Source organism: Haliaeetus leucocephalus, unplaced genomic scaffold, assembly GCF_000737465.1.
Source record: "Haliaeetus leucocephalus isolate CR32 unplaced genomic scaffold, Haliaeetus_leucocephalus-4.0 Scaffold848, whole genome shotgun sequence".
NCBI lineage: Eukaryota > Metazoa > Chordata > Aves > Accipitriformes > Accipitridae > Haliaeetus > Haliaeetus leucocephalus.
Genome location: NW_010973284.1, coordinates 16,329,895 through 16,346,420, shown reverse-complemented (window position 1 = coordinate 16,346,420; position 16,526 = coordinate 16,329,895). Strand labels below are relative to the sequence as shown.

Below are 16,526 nucleotides of genomic sequence, written 5' to 3'. Positions count from 1 at the left end.
CCATGAAAAATACTCTTTTCTTGCTGACAAGAAGCCTGTGCTAGATGTGGTGGTAAAAGAACTCCCTGAAAACTGAGGATATGAAGGGAAACTTACCCAGCCCTGCATATGACAGCTATGCTGTGTTTGTGTTTTCAGTCCAATGCTTCTGTCTCCTTTTTTTCATATGCACCCCCCCCCTCCTTGATTTTCTGTGCATATCATTTTCTCATGGACTTTTTTGCTCGTTCCGTCCATTTCTGCTGAAGCCCTAAAATGCATTCAAGGGCTTTCATGAACTTTTAGTTAATTTCAGTCCTGTTCTGGTTACAGTTCCCAAGGGTGCTGCTCTTCCTTCTGCTTAAGTGGAACCTACTCTAGATTCATTGATACTGGGCAGTGGTTATGGTGCAGTGATTGAGCAAAATCTCATCAGAGTTATTCAACAAATGTAGAAAATGTGAGAATTTAAGAAGTTTTAAAATACTTTTCTTGGGGAATTCCTAGTTTATGTAAATAGTCTTATTGAAGGGTATATCTGCTGCGTTTCAACGCAGTCCATAGTTGCATGAGGAGAGGCTTGTAAGACCTAATATGTAGTAGCAACAGTAAAATAAGTATGTAAGTAAGTGTTGGGACATACTATAAAAATGCCAAACTTTTTTTCTGATATTGGGTAAATGCATAAAAGTGACAAAGAGGAGAGAATGTCCAAATTAGAATGGAATTTATTTAATACTGTAAGCTTATTTCTTTTTTCTCATTCCCCAGGCCTCTAAAATATCAAAGTTTTATTGCAATATTGAGCATGTCCTATTGTAACTACTAGTTTTTTGAAACTTAAATTACTAGGTACACGGTGTAAATAAAAACTAACTTCAAAAACCCACCCCACACTTTAAAATTTATTTCTTAAAGTATCCAGCAATTGCTTTTTTGTGTCAGAGCAAATCTACAACCTTTGTTACTCACATGCATTTCTGACTATATACTAAGGCAGAAAAGTGATGCTGAAATACACCAAAATTTTGTGTGTCATTGCATTTCCTCCTCCTCCTTACCAAAATCATGGTAGATGTAACACAGAATGATACTGCTGCTCATGTGCTGTGTTTCGTCAGAGTTGGACTGCTGCCATGAGCTGTATAGAACAAGAAAACCATAACAGTCTCCTCCCCTCCCCAGCCAAACAGTCTGGAAGACACAAAAATAAATCAGCAGTAGATTTATACAAATAGAAAATGCTTTGGACAGTAATCTTCTACTTTAGTCTTCTATTGGCCAGTGTGAAAGTCCAATGTACAAATATTCCTTTCAATATCTTGCTTCTCTCCCCTGCATCTTTATGGTGGTCATGCTTATTCAGAGAGGAAAATTGCATAATCCAGGAAGAGTCTTGGATGGTCCAACTCCTTGTTAGTGATCATGGTGGAAATGCTTCTCCTTTTCCATGAGGAGAAACGCTGCAGTTTCCTCTATGCCACTGCCTCTCGTCACAAAGCAGCTGTGGTATTTCCTACCATCTCTTCTTGTCTTTTCCATCTCAGGACTTAAGGCTGCTTGCCAGAATTGACTGATTCTGAGCAGGGATGTCTTACTCAAGTGCTTGCTTAGGAGTGTGAAGCTGTTTTTTCATGGTCATCTGTAGTAAAAGCTGCTTTTTTATTAATGGTGGACATTGTCCATAATCCTCTACACCATTTGAATCACCAGGAATTTGGCTTCCCAGGTGGTCTTCTGTGAAGGGGTGTGCAGGAAGGAATTTAGTAGTTGTTACAGAGCCACCCATACTAAATAAGTAGTAATGACTTACATTTTTCTCATTGAGTGACAGGCATCACTTCTCTCTGTAGATTCTTACTTGCCTCAATCCTTGAGTATAATTTTTTGGTATAAATGCTTCCCCCAGTGAGTAACCCTTTATGAGAAGAAGGTTGTGTAGGTGGTAACAATTAGTCCGCGTGGAAGAGTGGCCCTTTGCCCATGCATTTGTATCTTTAGAAATGAGTGGTGAAGGTTATAGAAAGAAGTTATTACTAAGTCTGCTCAAGTGCTCCGCAGTGAATCTTAAGCTTTTCAGTTTAAGAGAAAATGGCTTCCCCTCCTCTTGTTTTTACAGAACACTGTTGTCATTCAGAAGTAGGTTTAAGGATCCTGTCTCTTTTCTTCCTTCTTTTTCCAGTCATCATTGTCACTAGCTGATAAACTAACCTTCTCCAAAAGAAATTTTGTGAAAGTCTGTCATTTGGGCATACTCTAAATCTCTGCTTGGATAGTTAGCCTCCTCTAAGACTTGATTTTCAGTGTATAAATTGATGAATTCTAGCAGAGTCTGCAGTAATTTATATTACTTTGTACATGACAGCACAGAGATCCCTGGTGTTCCTCGAATCTGGATTTTGAATTTTTTGTCTTTATGTATAATGACTAGATTTGTGTTATTCCCTCATTCAAAAATCAATTAGAATAATTCTGTCCTTCTTCTAAGGAGTGTTATATCCCATTGGTGTGGCTTGTATCCTCTGGCGTGGTGCATGGGAACCATGCTCACGTGCTGTGGAGCCCCCAGCACAGAGTCACGCAATTTGCAGGAGCTGGTAGCACTTTTCAGCTGACAACACTGTAGAAATCTCCACAGAGATACAACAGAAAGTATATTAGCCTTTACTATTTGAATAAAATTCATCACAGTTATGAGTTGGTCTTGGGTTGTTGTATTATTCCCTTTAGTGTCTTACTCCCATTTCTGCTACTTTCTTACAGCAGAACACATGTTACTCATTAGTAGCATGGATGATATGGGAAACAAGAATGTTGAAATTGTATTGAATATGTTCCAGATGTTAGTATCAAACAAGGTTGGGTCTGCATTAAGATTTCCTTTAAAATATTCTTATTAATTGGAAGTGGAAAATAATTCAATACTAAACGATTCTCTAGAATTTTAAATTGACTAAACATTTGCCATCGTAAAACACATATGTAATAAGCTGTTCTTATAAAACTGCCTAACCTGCTTTCCATCTTCAAAAGGCTTTGCAGGCATTAAGCAACTAAAATTTGATTGTGGTAAGAGCCAGGATTTGCTAACAAGGTTAAATGGATACATGCTCCAAAGTTAAACAAAAGCCCAAGGATGGCTGTGTGTGCACACTTATATTCTCAGCAGAGAAGGGACTAAAGGCTTGTAGCTGCACTAGGATTTAGAAACTAGAAGATACTTTTGACTCTTTAAGTGCCAGTTTGATGGGGATGAGATGCAAGAGAGGATCTGTATGTGTTTGGAGCTGATGAGGCAATATTGATGCGTTAATTGGATGAACTGGCCCTTAAGCAGTGATGGTAGTGAATTTTGGCAGGATGTCGGTGTCGCTGATGTAGGTGAGGTTGGCAGGAACGGGGTGTGGGGCTGGAGCGGGAAGCTGGCAGAGCCTGATCCTGGTGTTTGTGAAGGGCAGAGCCGCAGAACAGTAAAGCCCAGGCAGGATGAGGCTGCGGTCTCATATTGGCTTTCAAATACAAGCAGGCAGTGCGGAGGTGATTAACAGTCAGATTAGTAGTGTCATAGAAAGGGCTTTCTGTTTGTTTTTTTCAGAAGTATGCATCTTGTAGGATTTAAACTACCTTGGGGAAGTAACTAGCTTTCCAGTCAGAGGAAGGCAGCAGGAAGGAAGGAAGATAAGCAGGAGGGGCCTGTGAGGGAGCCAAGAGAGCAGCTGATTCGGGAAGAGGAGAGCTCTTGCTGCTCCCACTGGAGTGACAGTGCCTCAGAGTGGCACCTACCTGTCTTTGACTGGGACAGATCTGCAGGTGCAGTAGGAAGTGCTGGAAAGAAATGCTGTTAATGAATGTTTAGCGAATAGCTCAGGCAGCACTGAGGTATGTGCAGTGTAAGAATAGACTAATATACAGCATAAATGGAGAGAAGGTGGCAGAAAGAACTGTCTTGTGCCATGTATAGGCTGAGCATCAGTGGACTTTGTGATCTAGAAGTAAGTTTTCCTTTTGCTTGGCACTACCTCCAGGCATGCAAGCATATACAGGGCATGGCACTACACCCAGTTTAGTGGTCAGGCAAATACGTGAATTTCAGTGCATGAAGATTGCTGTTTGGTACTGCCAGCACATTCAAGAGAAATAATGTTCATGAGAGTCTTGAGTTCCTAGGAAGGGTAGTATGGGCCGGGGACATAGCTACACAGGCACCTATGCGAAACTTGGCAAAAATACAACATCTGGAGTAACCTCTCTGTTATTTACCCCACCATCATTCCTTGTGTGTGGGCAGTCTTAATTTGGTGGAGCCAGCCTCCAGTAGATACTCTGATCGTTGGTTCAAATTTCAAGGGCTTTCTCTTGGTCACTCATGAGGCTGGTCTGAAAGCAACTCTACCAAATGCAGTAACTCCTCCAAAACATCGGTTTCTTATGCTGAGCGGCTTAGAGCAACTCTGTGCATCCCTTCCTTCAAAACAGAGCTGACAGAAGTGGCATGCCCCAGGCTGGTGGGGTACGAGCCAGCGCGTGTCTGGATGCTACGCAGCTGTACTGGTGTAAGAGTGGGCCTACGCCAGTAAGCCCTGCTTAAGACTGGTGCAGCCTCGTGGGCTCACTGCCATCAGAGTGATGGGGTTTCTGCAGGAGACCTGGCCTGCGTCCAGCCGGGACAGAGCACAGGCAGAGCGGGCATGCCTCAGTCTGCCCTTCGCTGTGCAGATAAGCTCGGCTGCACATGGTTATCCAGGATGCGAACTTCTGCTCCCTCCGGTCGTATTTCCATCTTTGACGTTGAGCTGAACAGAGGGCCTTCAAAGAAGAGCTTTCTTAATGTGCACTTGAGGTGCTGGCGAGGGAGGCAGTTACAGACAGCTTGAATGTACCAGTCGCTATCTTCTTCATGTGGATGAGTCCTTGTTAGGGGAAAATCCAGACATCTTCTCTAACGTAGCAAATTTGTACAGAATAAAGACCAGATGAAGGCTGGAGGGGAGGATTGGTAGATGTACTGCATGGAAATAGGCCTTCACAAGGGAATCCATCTGCTGAGAGGGAGATATTAGCTCTTTCCCCTGAACCCAGGCTAAGGAAAGCACACGTTTTTGTCAGCTACTCCATTTCTGTATTGTTCTGAGTCTTGCACCTTGTTCTTCATGTGTGTGTTGTGATAGAAGCATCTTAACAAATGTCAACTCCATTCTGATCTGCAAGAAACAATTCAGTGAACAAGCACTTCTTGGCTCTCAGTTTGTTCCCCAGCCCAAGAAATGCTTGTGGAGTTTAGAAATGCTTTTTGTGCAGGTTGTGTAATGCGGTCTGCTGCAGGACTTACACATCAGTGATTGGGCTAATTGATTAGTAGTAGGTTCTCTGATCTGGACTTGTACATCAGGAAAATGAGGCCTCTCTGCTGGCTGTGTTATTGTTACAAATCCTAAATATTTCTTCAACCGTTACAAAGGGCAACTCTTTCATAGGTTTTTGTTGGGCATGTTTTTTGAGTATCATTGCTTGGACTGGTTCCATTTTTATGCATATTCTTAAAAAGGAATGAACCCCCCCCCCCCAAATAAACCCCAAATCCTCTAAGCTGGTGGTCAGTACTACTATCAAGCTCCTCATACAGAGAGAAGAAAGTTTGTTTATCCTCTGTACCCCAAGCACAGGCATGTGTAATTTATGCCTTGAGCATTGCCTTTAACAAATATTCCTGTTCAGTGGGAGCTGGCAGGATATGTACTATGCTCTGGTGGGTTTCAGGAACGGCACCTTTGGCAGGACAAGGCACTCATGGCCTGAGGCACTGCAGAAATCTCCCTGTACTCAGGGGCTTTGCTTTTTCCAGATAAAGTCTGTTTTAAGATGGACTCTCTGACTCCTAAATGGCCAGCTGCTAACTGTATCTTGAGTGAACTGTCTTTTTAACCAGCAAAGTGTAGGTCAGTGTTAATATAATTAAACATACGTGTACACCAACATCAAATGATCTCTAGTGCTAAATAGCTGGATGTAGACTTCACAAAACCAGGCAGAGCTCTGCCATTTGATCAGTTGAGGATTTTCTTTCATTTTGAACTTTTTTCAAAAGAAGCATTTTACTTCAATTGCAGATGTACATTATCTAGAAAAAAAAAATCATAATCTTGTCTTTACCTTATATTCTCTTTTATGCCTTGCAGCCTCTGAACTGAGTGGTTCATGTGAGTCTCATTCTTATCTGAGTGGCTTTGGTGCAAATTAGGGGTTAAGTCAATTAGGTTCTCCTGTGACCTTCTGAATCAAAAACATATTGTATCTGTTACTGTCAGGGGTGGGTTTGAGCCATTTTTGAAAAGCAAGGCTGCTTTTCATAAATATTTGTCTTGCTTTAGTTTCCTGAGATACAGTTTAAATGTAAACTGCTCCGTATGTTTCGGCTTTTTTGCTATCTTGCTATATCACATCACACTGTCTCACGTCCTATATAAGAGTATGGCACTACATCATGCTGTGGTGATTATTTGAAAGGGCGTACACTCTGTTTTGGACTAGATATCTGTTATCAGTGTAGATAATTGCTGTCAGACACAAAATAGACTTAGTAAACAAACATTTCATTTTATCATGTGACAGTTGCCTGCTGTTTTGTACAATGTATTTGAACAACGTTCGCTATAAATCAGCACTGCTTCAAAAGCAACAAATCCAACTCACCCAAATCCTTCCTGATGTAATTACCTTTATACTAGAGATTAACTTTTCATTGTTTTATATACATGATAGCATTTTTCAATGTTTGGAGATAACAGTGTTTGACAGAAACAAATAATTCACATCTAAGACAAACCAATTCCTCCTACCACTATCACTGCTTTGTTTTTTCTCCTTTGGGGTTTTGTGGGTTTTTTTTGGCTTTTTTCCCCTCTTTTATCCTTGGTTTCCTCCCTGGTAAAGACAAGACTACCTTCAATTTTGGAATTCATACTTTAAATTTAGACTTTCAGAGAGAAATGAACCAATGAGTTAGCATATTCAGGAGAACTTAAAAGGGCAATGGAAATAAATGTCTTCATTTGATGGACAATGAACATGAAACCTCTGCTTGTATTCCCGTGGGTTTTGTGACCAAAAGGATGATCATTATTTGGCAGGTGCAGTCTATGTATTGCTTTTTTTCTCCAAATGATGTGCATCTGTGTCTTCCTCTGCAGGTCCTGTGCCTAGGAGTGAATGTGTCTTATTGCCTGTTAACAATTCGCACCCAGTCCATGCCTTATTGGAGAGTTTTACAGTCTTATCTGGCTGTGCAAGCCGAGGCACAACAGGCCTGCCTCAAGAGGTGCACGTCCTCAATCTCAGAAATCCCGAGGAGGGTCTTGGCCATCATGAAAGAGAGGTAAAGGGGAAATTACTTTTCATCCAAATCCCTGGCTACAAGTGTGTCTGCAAATGGGATCGTTCTACATTAATTTGCTGAGTAAAGTTATTTCTGAATTGTGACCAGAAAGACTACAAAGAAGCATGTGCAATTTGCATGGGTACTGTCCACCTATGCTTTGCATGTCATATTAGTAAACCACTTCCATACCCAGCCACTCTCTCCACCACCTTTCACAACCATGAATACTTAAAAAAGGTGGCGGGGTGGGCAAAGGAAATAAGAAACAGATGTAGGTCTACAACAGGCCTTTACAGAATTGGCTGTCTTCAAAAGCAGATCGTTTACCTAAATGTGTTGTAAATTAACATGAATACCTTTGGATCCCTGCCATGACCACTATAAACAAATATTTAAGTTCAGATTCTTTTACCCCTGTAATACATCCTTAATGCTTCATTGAGGGGGGACTGCTGTACAGAAAGCAAGTGTTGCTGACTATGGTAGTGCTTAAGTACAGTCCAATTACTTTTTTATGTATGTTGCACTCGAAGAGACACTGGCAAGAGCTTTAGCTGCTCTGAAAGCAACAGCACAAGAAGAAAATTTTTGATGCTAAGTTGTGCAGTACTGTTGTTTATTCTCAAAACACATCAAAACAGAGTGCAGAAGTGAAAAGAAAACATTGCATGCCATGACAGCTGAGCTTCATAGTTCGTGTTCTTACAGTATTACACACACAAATCCTTAGTACTGTGTCTTGTGAGAGCAACATGCATGTACACAATTAGCAGAATTTGTAATGAGAGAACAAAGATGATGACCTAGCAGGCGGAAGCTTAGAAAAAGAGGGTCTAAATCTGTGCTGAAAGAACTTTTAAGTGGAGTCTTTTATGGTGATTTAAATAAAGGCAGATACTCTTGGCCATAATCAAAGTCTTTCCACTGACTTCAATAGCAGCCTTGTTGGGTTTGTGGTATGTTCAGCTCAATGTGTATTGTATGCATCCGTAAGATTTCAGCTGTTGTATTCATTTTCTGTATGTATGCTGTCTGAAATGTCTAGTGTATGATGAAAAAATTATTTACTATTTTTTCAGTAGACATCTCATTGGCTGCCCTTAATCAAAAATGTCAGGTCATCTTCAGTGCAGTTGTCACGAAATGCACAGAGAAATTACACATTGGGAGGGGAGGGGAAGGGCTGGTAATGAGGAACAGAGATTTTTATATTTGTTTTGGTTTGGGGTTTTTGTTTTTTAAAGCCTTTCTTAGTTTGCTAGACACTGAGTTATCAGCCTGATGAGTGCACTGTGAATGCCTGAAGAAAGTGTAGGTACGATCAGTTCTCTGGGCATGAAAACCAAATTGTAGTTGGAATCTTTTTTTTTTTTTTTTTTTTTTTTTTTGTAACATAGTTTCTTATGTAAACTAAACAGCCTTATATGATTCTGCTATGAATGTGTCAGTGCCTCTCTCATTATCCAGGAACCTTTAAATCCATTGGCAAGTCATAGACAAATTTGGTACAAGAGGTAGATCTCACAAGGTAATCACAAATTTTGTTGAAAATGGGTAGAAGAGTGCCCTTGCTGTGGGGACATGATATAGTGGAAACTTGCAACTGCTTAGTTATTAAAAGGTGCCTGGGGATGGGATGAGGCAGGCTACAGCTGGAGCTTGTACCTCCCAAGAGACCAGAATGAATCAACTGCAAAGCACACATTTGCATAAAACCAAATTTCCCTCTGGTTCGATGCTCCTAGCACTACTTGCATAACAGTGCAGTTTCTGCAGTTGTGTGCACACACAACGTGAGCTAGAGTCACGCATGCACAAGGTTGCAGGCTGTGCCACTGCTGTCTAATTGTCTTGACAGAACGATAAAAGATTTAAATATTTGGCTTTGAATAAAAATAGTTGCTGTCTAGCAGAAAGAGGCTGCTTGTGCCTCCTCTAATGTGCTTATGGTAAGAAAACAGTTTGCCCCAAGCTGTCTTTTCTGTGTACTTCTGTGGTATACAAAAGTGTAGGGCACAGAATATATTTCACAATTTGTAGCCCTTAGCCTCCTTCTTCCATCTCCCAACGAGTTTCCAGTCACAGCCCTTGGAGATGGCTGCTCTAAAAATGCACAGGAAAGCTGGAGCAAGGCTTCCTGGCGACAGTGTTGAGCAAAAGAGTGTAAACAACTTGGAAAGATCAGATTTTACTTATAGGATCAGACTCGGAAAACAGAGCAAATGTTATCTTTTCCATTATTGTAAAAAACAACTCCAAGTGGCCTTTTGTCTTAAAGTAGAATGTACCCATCACCTCAAGTTACATTAGTTTGATTTACCAGCTGAGGTATTTCCTGTTGCCTGCAAATGCTGATAGCAAAGGTAGAGATCTGTTTGTCATGCAGCATTTCCAGTATACTCCAGAATAAAACCAGTATTTTTGTTTGACAGTACATTAGTTGGATTCAGCAGCATCGAAAGCATGTTTTAAAATAAGTCATGCATTCATTCGGAGGTTGGCTGAAGTTCTGATAACACAGAATGCAAGATCTGAAAATCTTTAAGTGAAGGCTTGCTTTGGGGGAGGAGGTCAGGTTTTGTTTTGTTTTCAACCTGCCCTGTGCTAGATGCTGCTAAATTACACATTCCTTACTTGCTGGGAGGAGTGTAAACTTCCCCCAGCAAATTCCTTGGAGGGCTCATGCATTAAACATACTCGTGCAGTTATCCTGGTTCTCATAAATATGCAACATACATGTATGCATTAGTTTAACTCACTTTGACACTTGTGTAGAATATGCAGACAACAAGTGTTCGCAAATTTAAACATAGCAGGGGGAGGGCACGGCAGGGGCATGTGTTCCTCCTGTAACACATGCAGGCTTTTGTAAAGATTAGTAAAGTTCGGGTGCTTTTTCTTCCCTGTAAACTGGAAAAGAAAAAAAAAGGTGGGCTGGAAATGTATGGGATTATGTATTCTGAACAAACTTTGCAAAACTAAGTCAGTAACTTAGCACTTTCCTGTTCAGGCTGAAATCTGGTAAATATAAGGTCATATTGTGAAATGCTGTAATCATATCTGTGATTTTCAAGGAATTTGTATTTACTTTGTTAATCCCTGTTGGGGTGACATCTCGTGTTGAGACTGTGAAGATACTTTCTTCAAGTAAGAACAAAAGTTCCAATCTTTTTCAAGTATTTCTTAGAAATGTCTTTTATCACAATTCATATTGGCCATGCTTTATCATAGGAAATAGAACACGGGTGCATGTAATAGTCACAAGTGTTTATATTGAACTTGGCATGAAAAATGCAAGCCTTTTTTGTTTGTTTTATTTGATCAAATATTCCTGGGGAAGTGAGTGAATGTGTGCTTTTCTGTACTGATCTGGGTCTCAGCTGAAAGCCAGGAACTACTGAACTCTTACAATAAATTTTTCTTCAGTTTTGGGTATCTTCACTGCTTCAGTTTCCCAGTTTTTAGAAAGGAGATAGTTGTTTTCTCATGAAGCTGCTTGTTCTGTTAACAGAAAGAATTGTTGTTTGTGGGGGCACTTGGAAACTCTAGAGATTTGCACCAGAAAAATGTGTATACAAAAATGTAAAAATTATTTTAAGATGAAAGTCACTCCTTAGGTATATTATCAAGTCCTAAATTAACGGAGGATTCTTTTATTGTAGCTGTCAGATGAATTTCCCTGAGCTGCTTCAGGCATGCAGCCACAATTGAAATAGGTAAAGGGGGAGCAGGGGCATATAAAATTAATCTCAAGTGAATACTTAGATTTGAATACATATGAATACATGGAATCAGAGTTCCTGGCAATGGATTCACTATTGTTTTCATTGACATCCTCATCCTCAATAGCTTTAAGATGTTATGCCTGATACAAATGTTTAACATGTTATGTGAAGTGAAGGCAGGAAAATCAAGGACTCATCTTTATTTTTATAATTTTGAGTAATGTCACTGAGGCTGTAATAATGTGACAGACTCTTTCCCCACTGTTTAGTCAGTATTGCTTGGCAAAAAAATCATAATAAAAAATATTTTCCTTTGAGAGCAAACCTGATATTAAAATGCCAGTTAGTTCCTGTGGAGCAGACTAATTGTAATAGCCAGGTACTTACTAGTGATGTATCTCGGGTTCCTGAGCTGACCCACTTAAAAGTCATAAAATGATGGGCAAAATTATTTAAGTCTAATATTTAGGTACTTTCTGAAGAGATCCTCTACATTGTAAAAATGGGACAGGAAGAGACTCTGAAACAGTCACCTAATAATGTATTTCTACATCCTGATATTTGAAGTGCATCCTGAATTCAGGATAGTTCTTCTATGTCACAATGTTTTTGTATTTTAGGACTAAAAAGATCTGGACAATAAGGGTGATGAAAACCTGGTTCATTTTGCCTATTTTTCTGCATATTTACTGTATTTCCCAGTGTGTTCATTTTAACTGTTTTCAGAAGTTTAACACCACAACAGCCTTACCCAAGGCTATGTCAGGGAAAAATGTTTTCTTTCAAGCTCGGGCATCCAGAGATCTGGGGACAGCCTTGAGATTCAGCTGTGATCAAGGGGCCGCTTTCCTGGCATGGTTTAAACATACTGACCTGCAGCACCAGAGCCATGGTCAGAGAGGGCCTGGAGGTCTTGCGCTGACAGCAGGCAGGAAAGGAGTTCAAGGTTTGTTACTTGATGGCTGGAGTTAGTGAATTTTTTGTTACCTAGTCATTTGTTTGGTTCCTTTTTGTTTATTTCTTCCTCTAAAAGTGCATTTGTTAAAACAAGTTTCCATTTAGTACCAGTCAAATGTCCACTTAAGCTGTTTTCTGAGACTTCAGGATCTCACGTATAGTAAAAATAAGGTCAGCTTCTTTTTCTACTGTGGGGTTTTAGTGCAGAGCTCTTGGTGTCAGCCTGACCAGCTGCTCTAAAACTGACAAGACAGGCTAGTTTGTTTTGAATTTTGAAGCACCCTGCAGCTTGGGTTTAATAGTCCAAATTGAAGTAATTAGATCATTATCCTATGCAGTCCTAAACTCATACTAAAATAAGAGGGTCAAGAATAAAGAGTTTGTTACTTCTGTGAGATTAAAGTTTTGAGTAAGACCACAGGCTTCACTAACATTAATATTGGATCTGTGCACTGCCAGATCGCTTGGCTGTACAAATTTGATGTTTCTGGTGAGCTGACCGGAATATGTGGTGCAGAATTAGGCTGGGAAATAAGGACATGTTGCTTGGTTTGCCAGGCTGCATTGCATCTGCCCTCTGTTTGTTTACTGTGGTACAGTGGGAAGCCTACACTCCTGCACATGGGTATGTTTGGTACTTCTGGTAGGCCAAAGGCCTTTGCTTTGAAGAAAAAGAGTTGCTGCTTTAGAAGAAGCTTTCAAGGATAAAAGAAAGCACCGTGCCTGTGCCTCTGCCAAGACACAGACCAGATCTGAACATTGTGAGGGTATTTTGCTGTTCTCGCCTCTCCACTTTCTGACTGCCTTTGCTTGGCAGCAGACTTACATGTGGCAATGCAAGGACACGCAGGGTTTTTGAACCAGGAGTGGCATGAACTACCTATAGTGAGATGGCCTGAGAGAGGAGTGGTGCAGGTGGCTATGTTGCTGCCCAGTCTGTCTGGGGATGAAGGAGAAGAGATGGAAGTAGTGGAGGTGCTTTGTCTTTCTGGGGTTGGAGAAGTCTGAGGTGAGACTTCAGATGAGAGAACAGGTAACTTGATGGCAAAGGATCTCATTCCAAATGTGAGAAGGTAAACCCTAAAATGAAGACTGCAGCGTGGGAGAGATTTGATAAAAGTCTGGGCTGATCTCATCCGGCTTCATGAGTCAACCAACAAGAGAGTGTCTTTCAAGAAAGATTGTCACTTGGAGTCTGACACCCTAAGTAATGTAGCCATCCAGCTCAGTATTGGGAGTTGACAGACTCCAGAGTAGTTTGGGAAGTGACTTCTGCGGTTTGGGAAGTTCTTGCCCCGTGCTTCCTGTGCTTGACTTTGCAGTTTTGCTGTGACACGTACGCTATGCTTTGCTCACACCAGTTTCCCCAGCTGTCGGGGTTTCAGTGGGGCTGTAGATCTTTCCTCTTCCTACATTACCAAGAAGCGGTATTTACTTTTGTACTGCATGTTTTTGTGGGCCACTGTGAACATTTTAAGATATACCATTTCTGGGTCTGGGTGGGTGCGTAATATTCAAATTTTCCACAACACTTGGTTGGCTTCAACCTCATATATGCAGGCCAGCTCTCCTGTTATGCTGGGCCCATCAAGATCAACTTGATCATTTTCATCCTGTTACTGCTTGTTCCTTGATGATCTGTGGCTCACAAAGTCATGTACAGGCAATGTTATCAGTCCAACCAGGATCTGCACAGTGGCAGTGGAAAATGAGTTCGGCCACCTGCAAACCTCTCTGTCAAGCTTGAGGTTGACTGCTCCTTTTTATGACAATCTTCTTTCACGGTGTTTTGCATACCACTTGTGAGAGCGAGGGAAGGGGCCCACATCAGAAGATCGAGAATGGGAAGCCCAGATGAATTACTGCTTCCACCAGTGCTGCGTGCCAGTGAGGTCTGGGAGTCAATTGTGAGTGACACTGTGGCAGACGTACTTCAGGAACACCTTGTATTTGTTGCTTGGAAAGCAGTAGTCCCTCATCACATGCATTTCTTGATCCTGGGTATTATCCAAAGCTTGCCCACAGCCTGTGGTAGCTCCACTGGCTCACCAGGGTGGTTTCGCAGGCTGCTGTTACTCCCTTTCCCCACAGCCTTGCCCAAGAGCCCTTTCTGGGCTGCCAGAATATGGGTCTGATTCAGAAGCGAAGCACATGATAGACCTTATAAAGCCTTAAAGATACTGGCAGCATGCTCCACAGAAATTGTAATCGTTGTGTCTTTCTCAGATGATGCCATGTCTACTGAAAGCTGCAACTCCCACACAGCTAATACACTAAAATGACACTGATGTCTTAATTGCCTCGAGTGATGGACACTGCATTGCCATGTCTTTAAAAAACAAACAAACCAACAGCCACCTCAGCTTCCATTTCTTAAAGAGCCCTCACAACCCTCTTCCCCCTCTTCCCTTCGTTAGCACTTTGAAGCATCTGTGCTTGCATAAAATCCAGCCTTTTTTTCATGTGGCTTTTTCATCTTGTTTGCTCTGGACTGCAGTCTTTGTGGGTTGTTTTTAGCCAGCTCAGGATTGTTGGTCATTGGATTTGGCAATTGTTTCAAGCTCTGCCCACCAGAACTGCCAGAGGAAGTCATGTGTCGGCCGGAGGAGCCTGTTCATGGAGAGCCTGCTGTCGTGCAGGAGCACGGCTTGATGCGTGTCTACCCTTAAAGAGGCAGCAGTGACTGCTCATGACTTGGAAAGTGCTGTGCAAACCCTCGGCGTTTTCCGTTTTTAGAAACGGGACTGTTTGCTGCGCACAGAAAGTGAGACCTGCTCTCGGTTTCAGAGAGTTGTGTGGAACGGTGTCTGAAGCCATGCCAAGGCCCATCACAGAAGGCTAAAGGGTTCAGAAGGAAAAATGCCAGAATGACTTTTCTGATTGCTCAAATTTTTTGGTTTTGCTGACTGCTATTTAAAATGATATTTAAAATGACCCGTTGGAAGCTGAAAATTGGAGTCTCTTGTTTTCCTCTGCTGTGAGTGCCCACAGGTACTGATGTGCTGTTGCAGGATTGTAGAGAGAAATGGGGCTGCTGCTGCTGCCTTTACTAGATGGACTCTTCTTCCTCCCTCTCTGTTGCTCACGTGTGTGTAAGCACACTGTGCACATGCATTCCCATGTTCTTTCAGGCAGATGCATGTGTTTTGATTGTTATTATAAACTGTGATTCACATTCTTGGTCTCCGGTTCCTTCCTCAAAGCTTCTATCTGACATGCCTTGGAGTATTTATAAATTACTGCTTTGTCTGTAGTTACTTTCCCCAAGAAAAAGATAATTAAGGAAGTAAAGACATTTCCAGGAGTCCATTTATATCACAAACTCGATGGTCAGGTTCCAGTCTAGCTTTGGGCTCATATGCATCTGTGTGTGAGATGTTGGAGCAACCCTTGTCATGAGTGGTCATGTTTACGTTGTTCTCTGGAGTGTCTGTTTGAACCAAAAGCTGGAATTAATGAAGTCGCTCTCCTCCAACCTCCCAGCATTGGGGAAAATTTCCAACATAAATTGTGTGGAGCTTGCTGTGCCTGACAGCCATGCTCCTCTATCAGCTGAAAAAGTAAAACCTTGCAGTGGCAAGATATGGGAAGGGGAACAAATGTTTTAACTGTTTGGGTGTTTGGGTTTTTTTATGTAGATCATGCTTTTGATGACACTTATGTACTCAAGTTTGTGTTTCTCTAGAAGAGTCTCTTATTTTCCCTGTGAAATATAAACAGAGCACTTCTACAGTAGTAAAACTTGTTATTTAAAGGAGAAGATGCGAAAATAGCACCACCATGAGGTACAAACATCTGAAACGTAAACTGCTTGAAAAAGTTTGAAGGAATTATAGGTAATTTATAGCTGATAGTGTCTCTAACAATTGCCATGGCAATTTATAATACAGAAATATTTTTATTATTATTGGAGCTCATGCCATATGTGATAAACATGATGGTAGCAGTAGTTAGTTTTTCTAGATGAGAGGTAATATTTGGTGATGAACCAAATCTCTTTAGTGAGGGGGAAGTATTAAAATCTCTCACCTTTCCGGATATAATCAGCATTCTCTAACCCTGAAGACTGGTTAGGTCTGACTCACTCTTCTGTCATCACCCAAAGCAGCAGGGTCTTCATTTCTTCTGCATGGACACAATCTGCTAGTGCATGTGAATACGTAAGTGATGTTTTGAGGCCTGTTGGGAAATGTGACTCTGTATATCATGAGTTTTGCAGAGAAACACAGTGGCACTTGCTTTGTAGGTATCTTTCAGAACAGACCATTGAACATGCCTTCTTTCCTCCACTGGGTTTCAAGTGATACTTGCAATGAAGTAAAGCAGACACTGAAAATACACCTGACGCTACATGGAAAAACACTGCATGCAAGGAGCAGCAGTTCGTTCTTACACTGTTAGCTGGAAAGCAAGCCAGTATTTTCTTCAATAAATCTGTTTTCAAGCAAGAATCAGCAACACAGTGCAGATAAGTGCATGGAATGGCATAA

General features: G+C 41.3%; 1 protein-coding gene across 1 annotated transcript in view; it reads left to right on the top strand.

Annotated features, from left to right (window-relative positions):
• The window catches only part of TGFBR3 (transforming growth factor, beta receptor III), a 107,187-nt gene that overhangs the window by 29,054 nt on the left and 61,607 nt on the right, over positions 1-16,526 (top strand). The window contains exon 2 of the mRNA XM_010582628.1: positions 7,167-7,351. Coding sequence (XP_010580930.1) covers positions 7,167-7,351 — 185 coding nt within the window. The remainder of the gene's footprint in view (positions 1-7,166; positions 7,352-16,526) is intronic.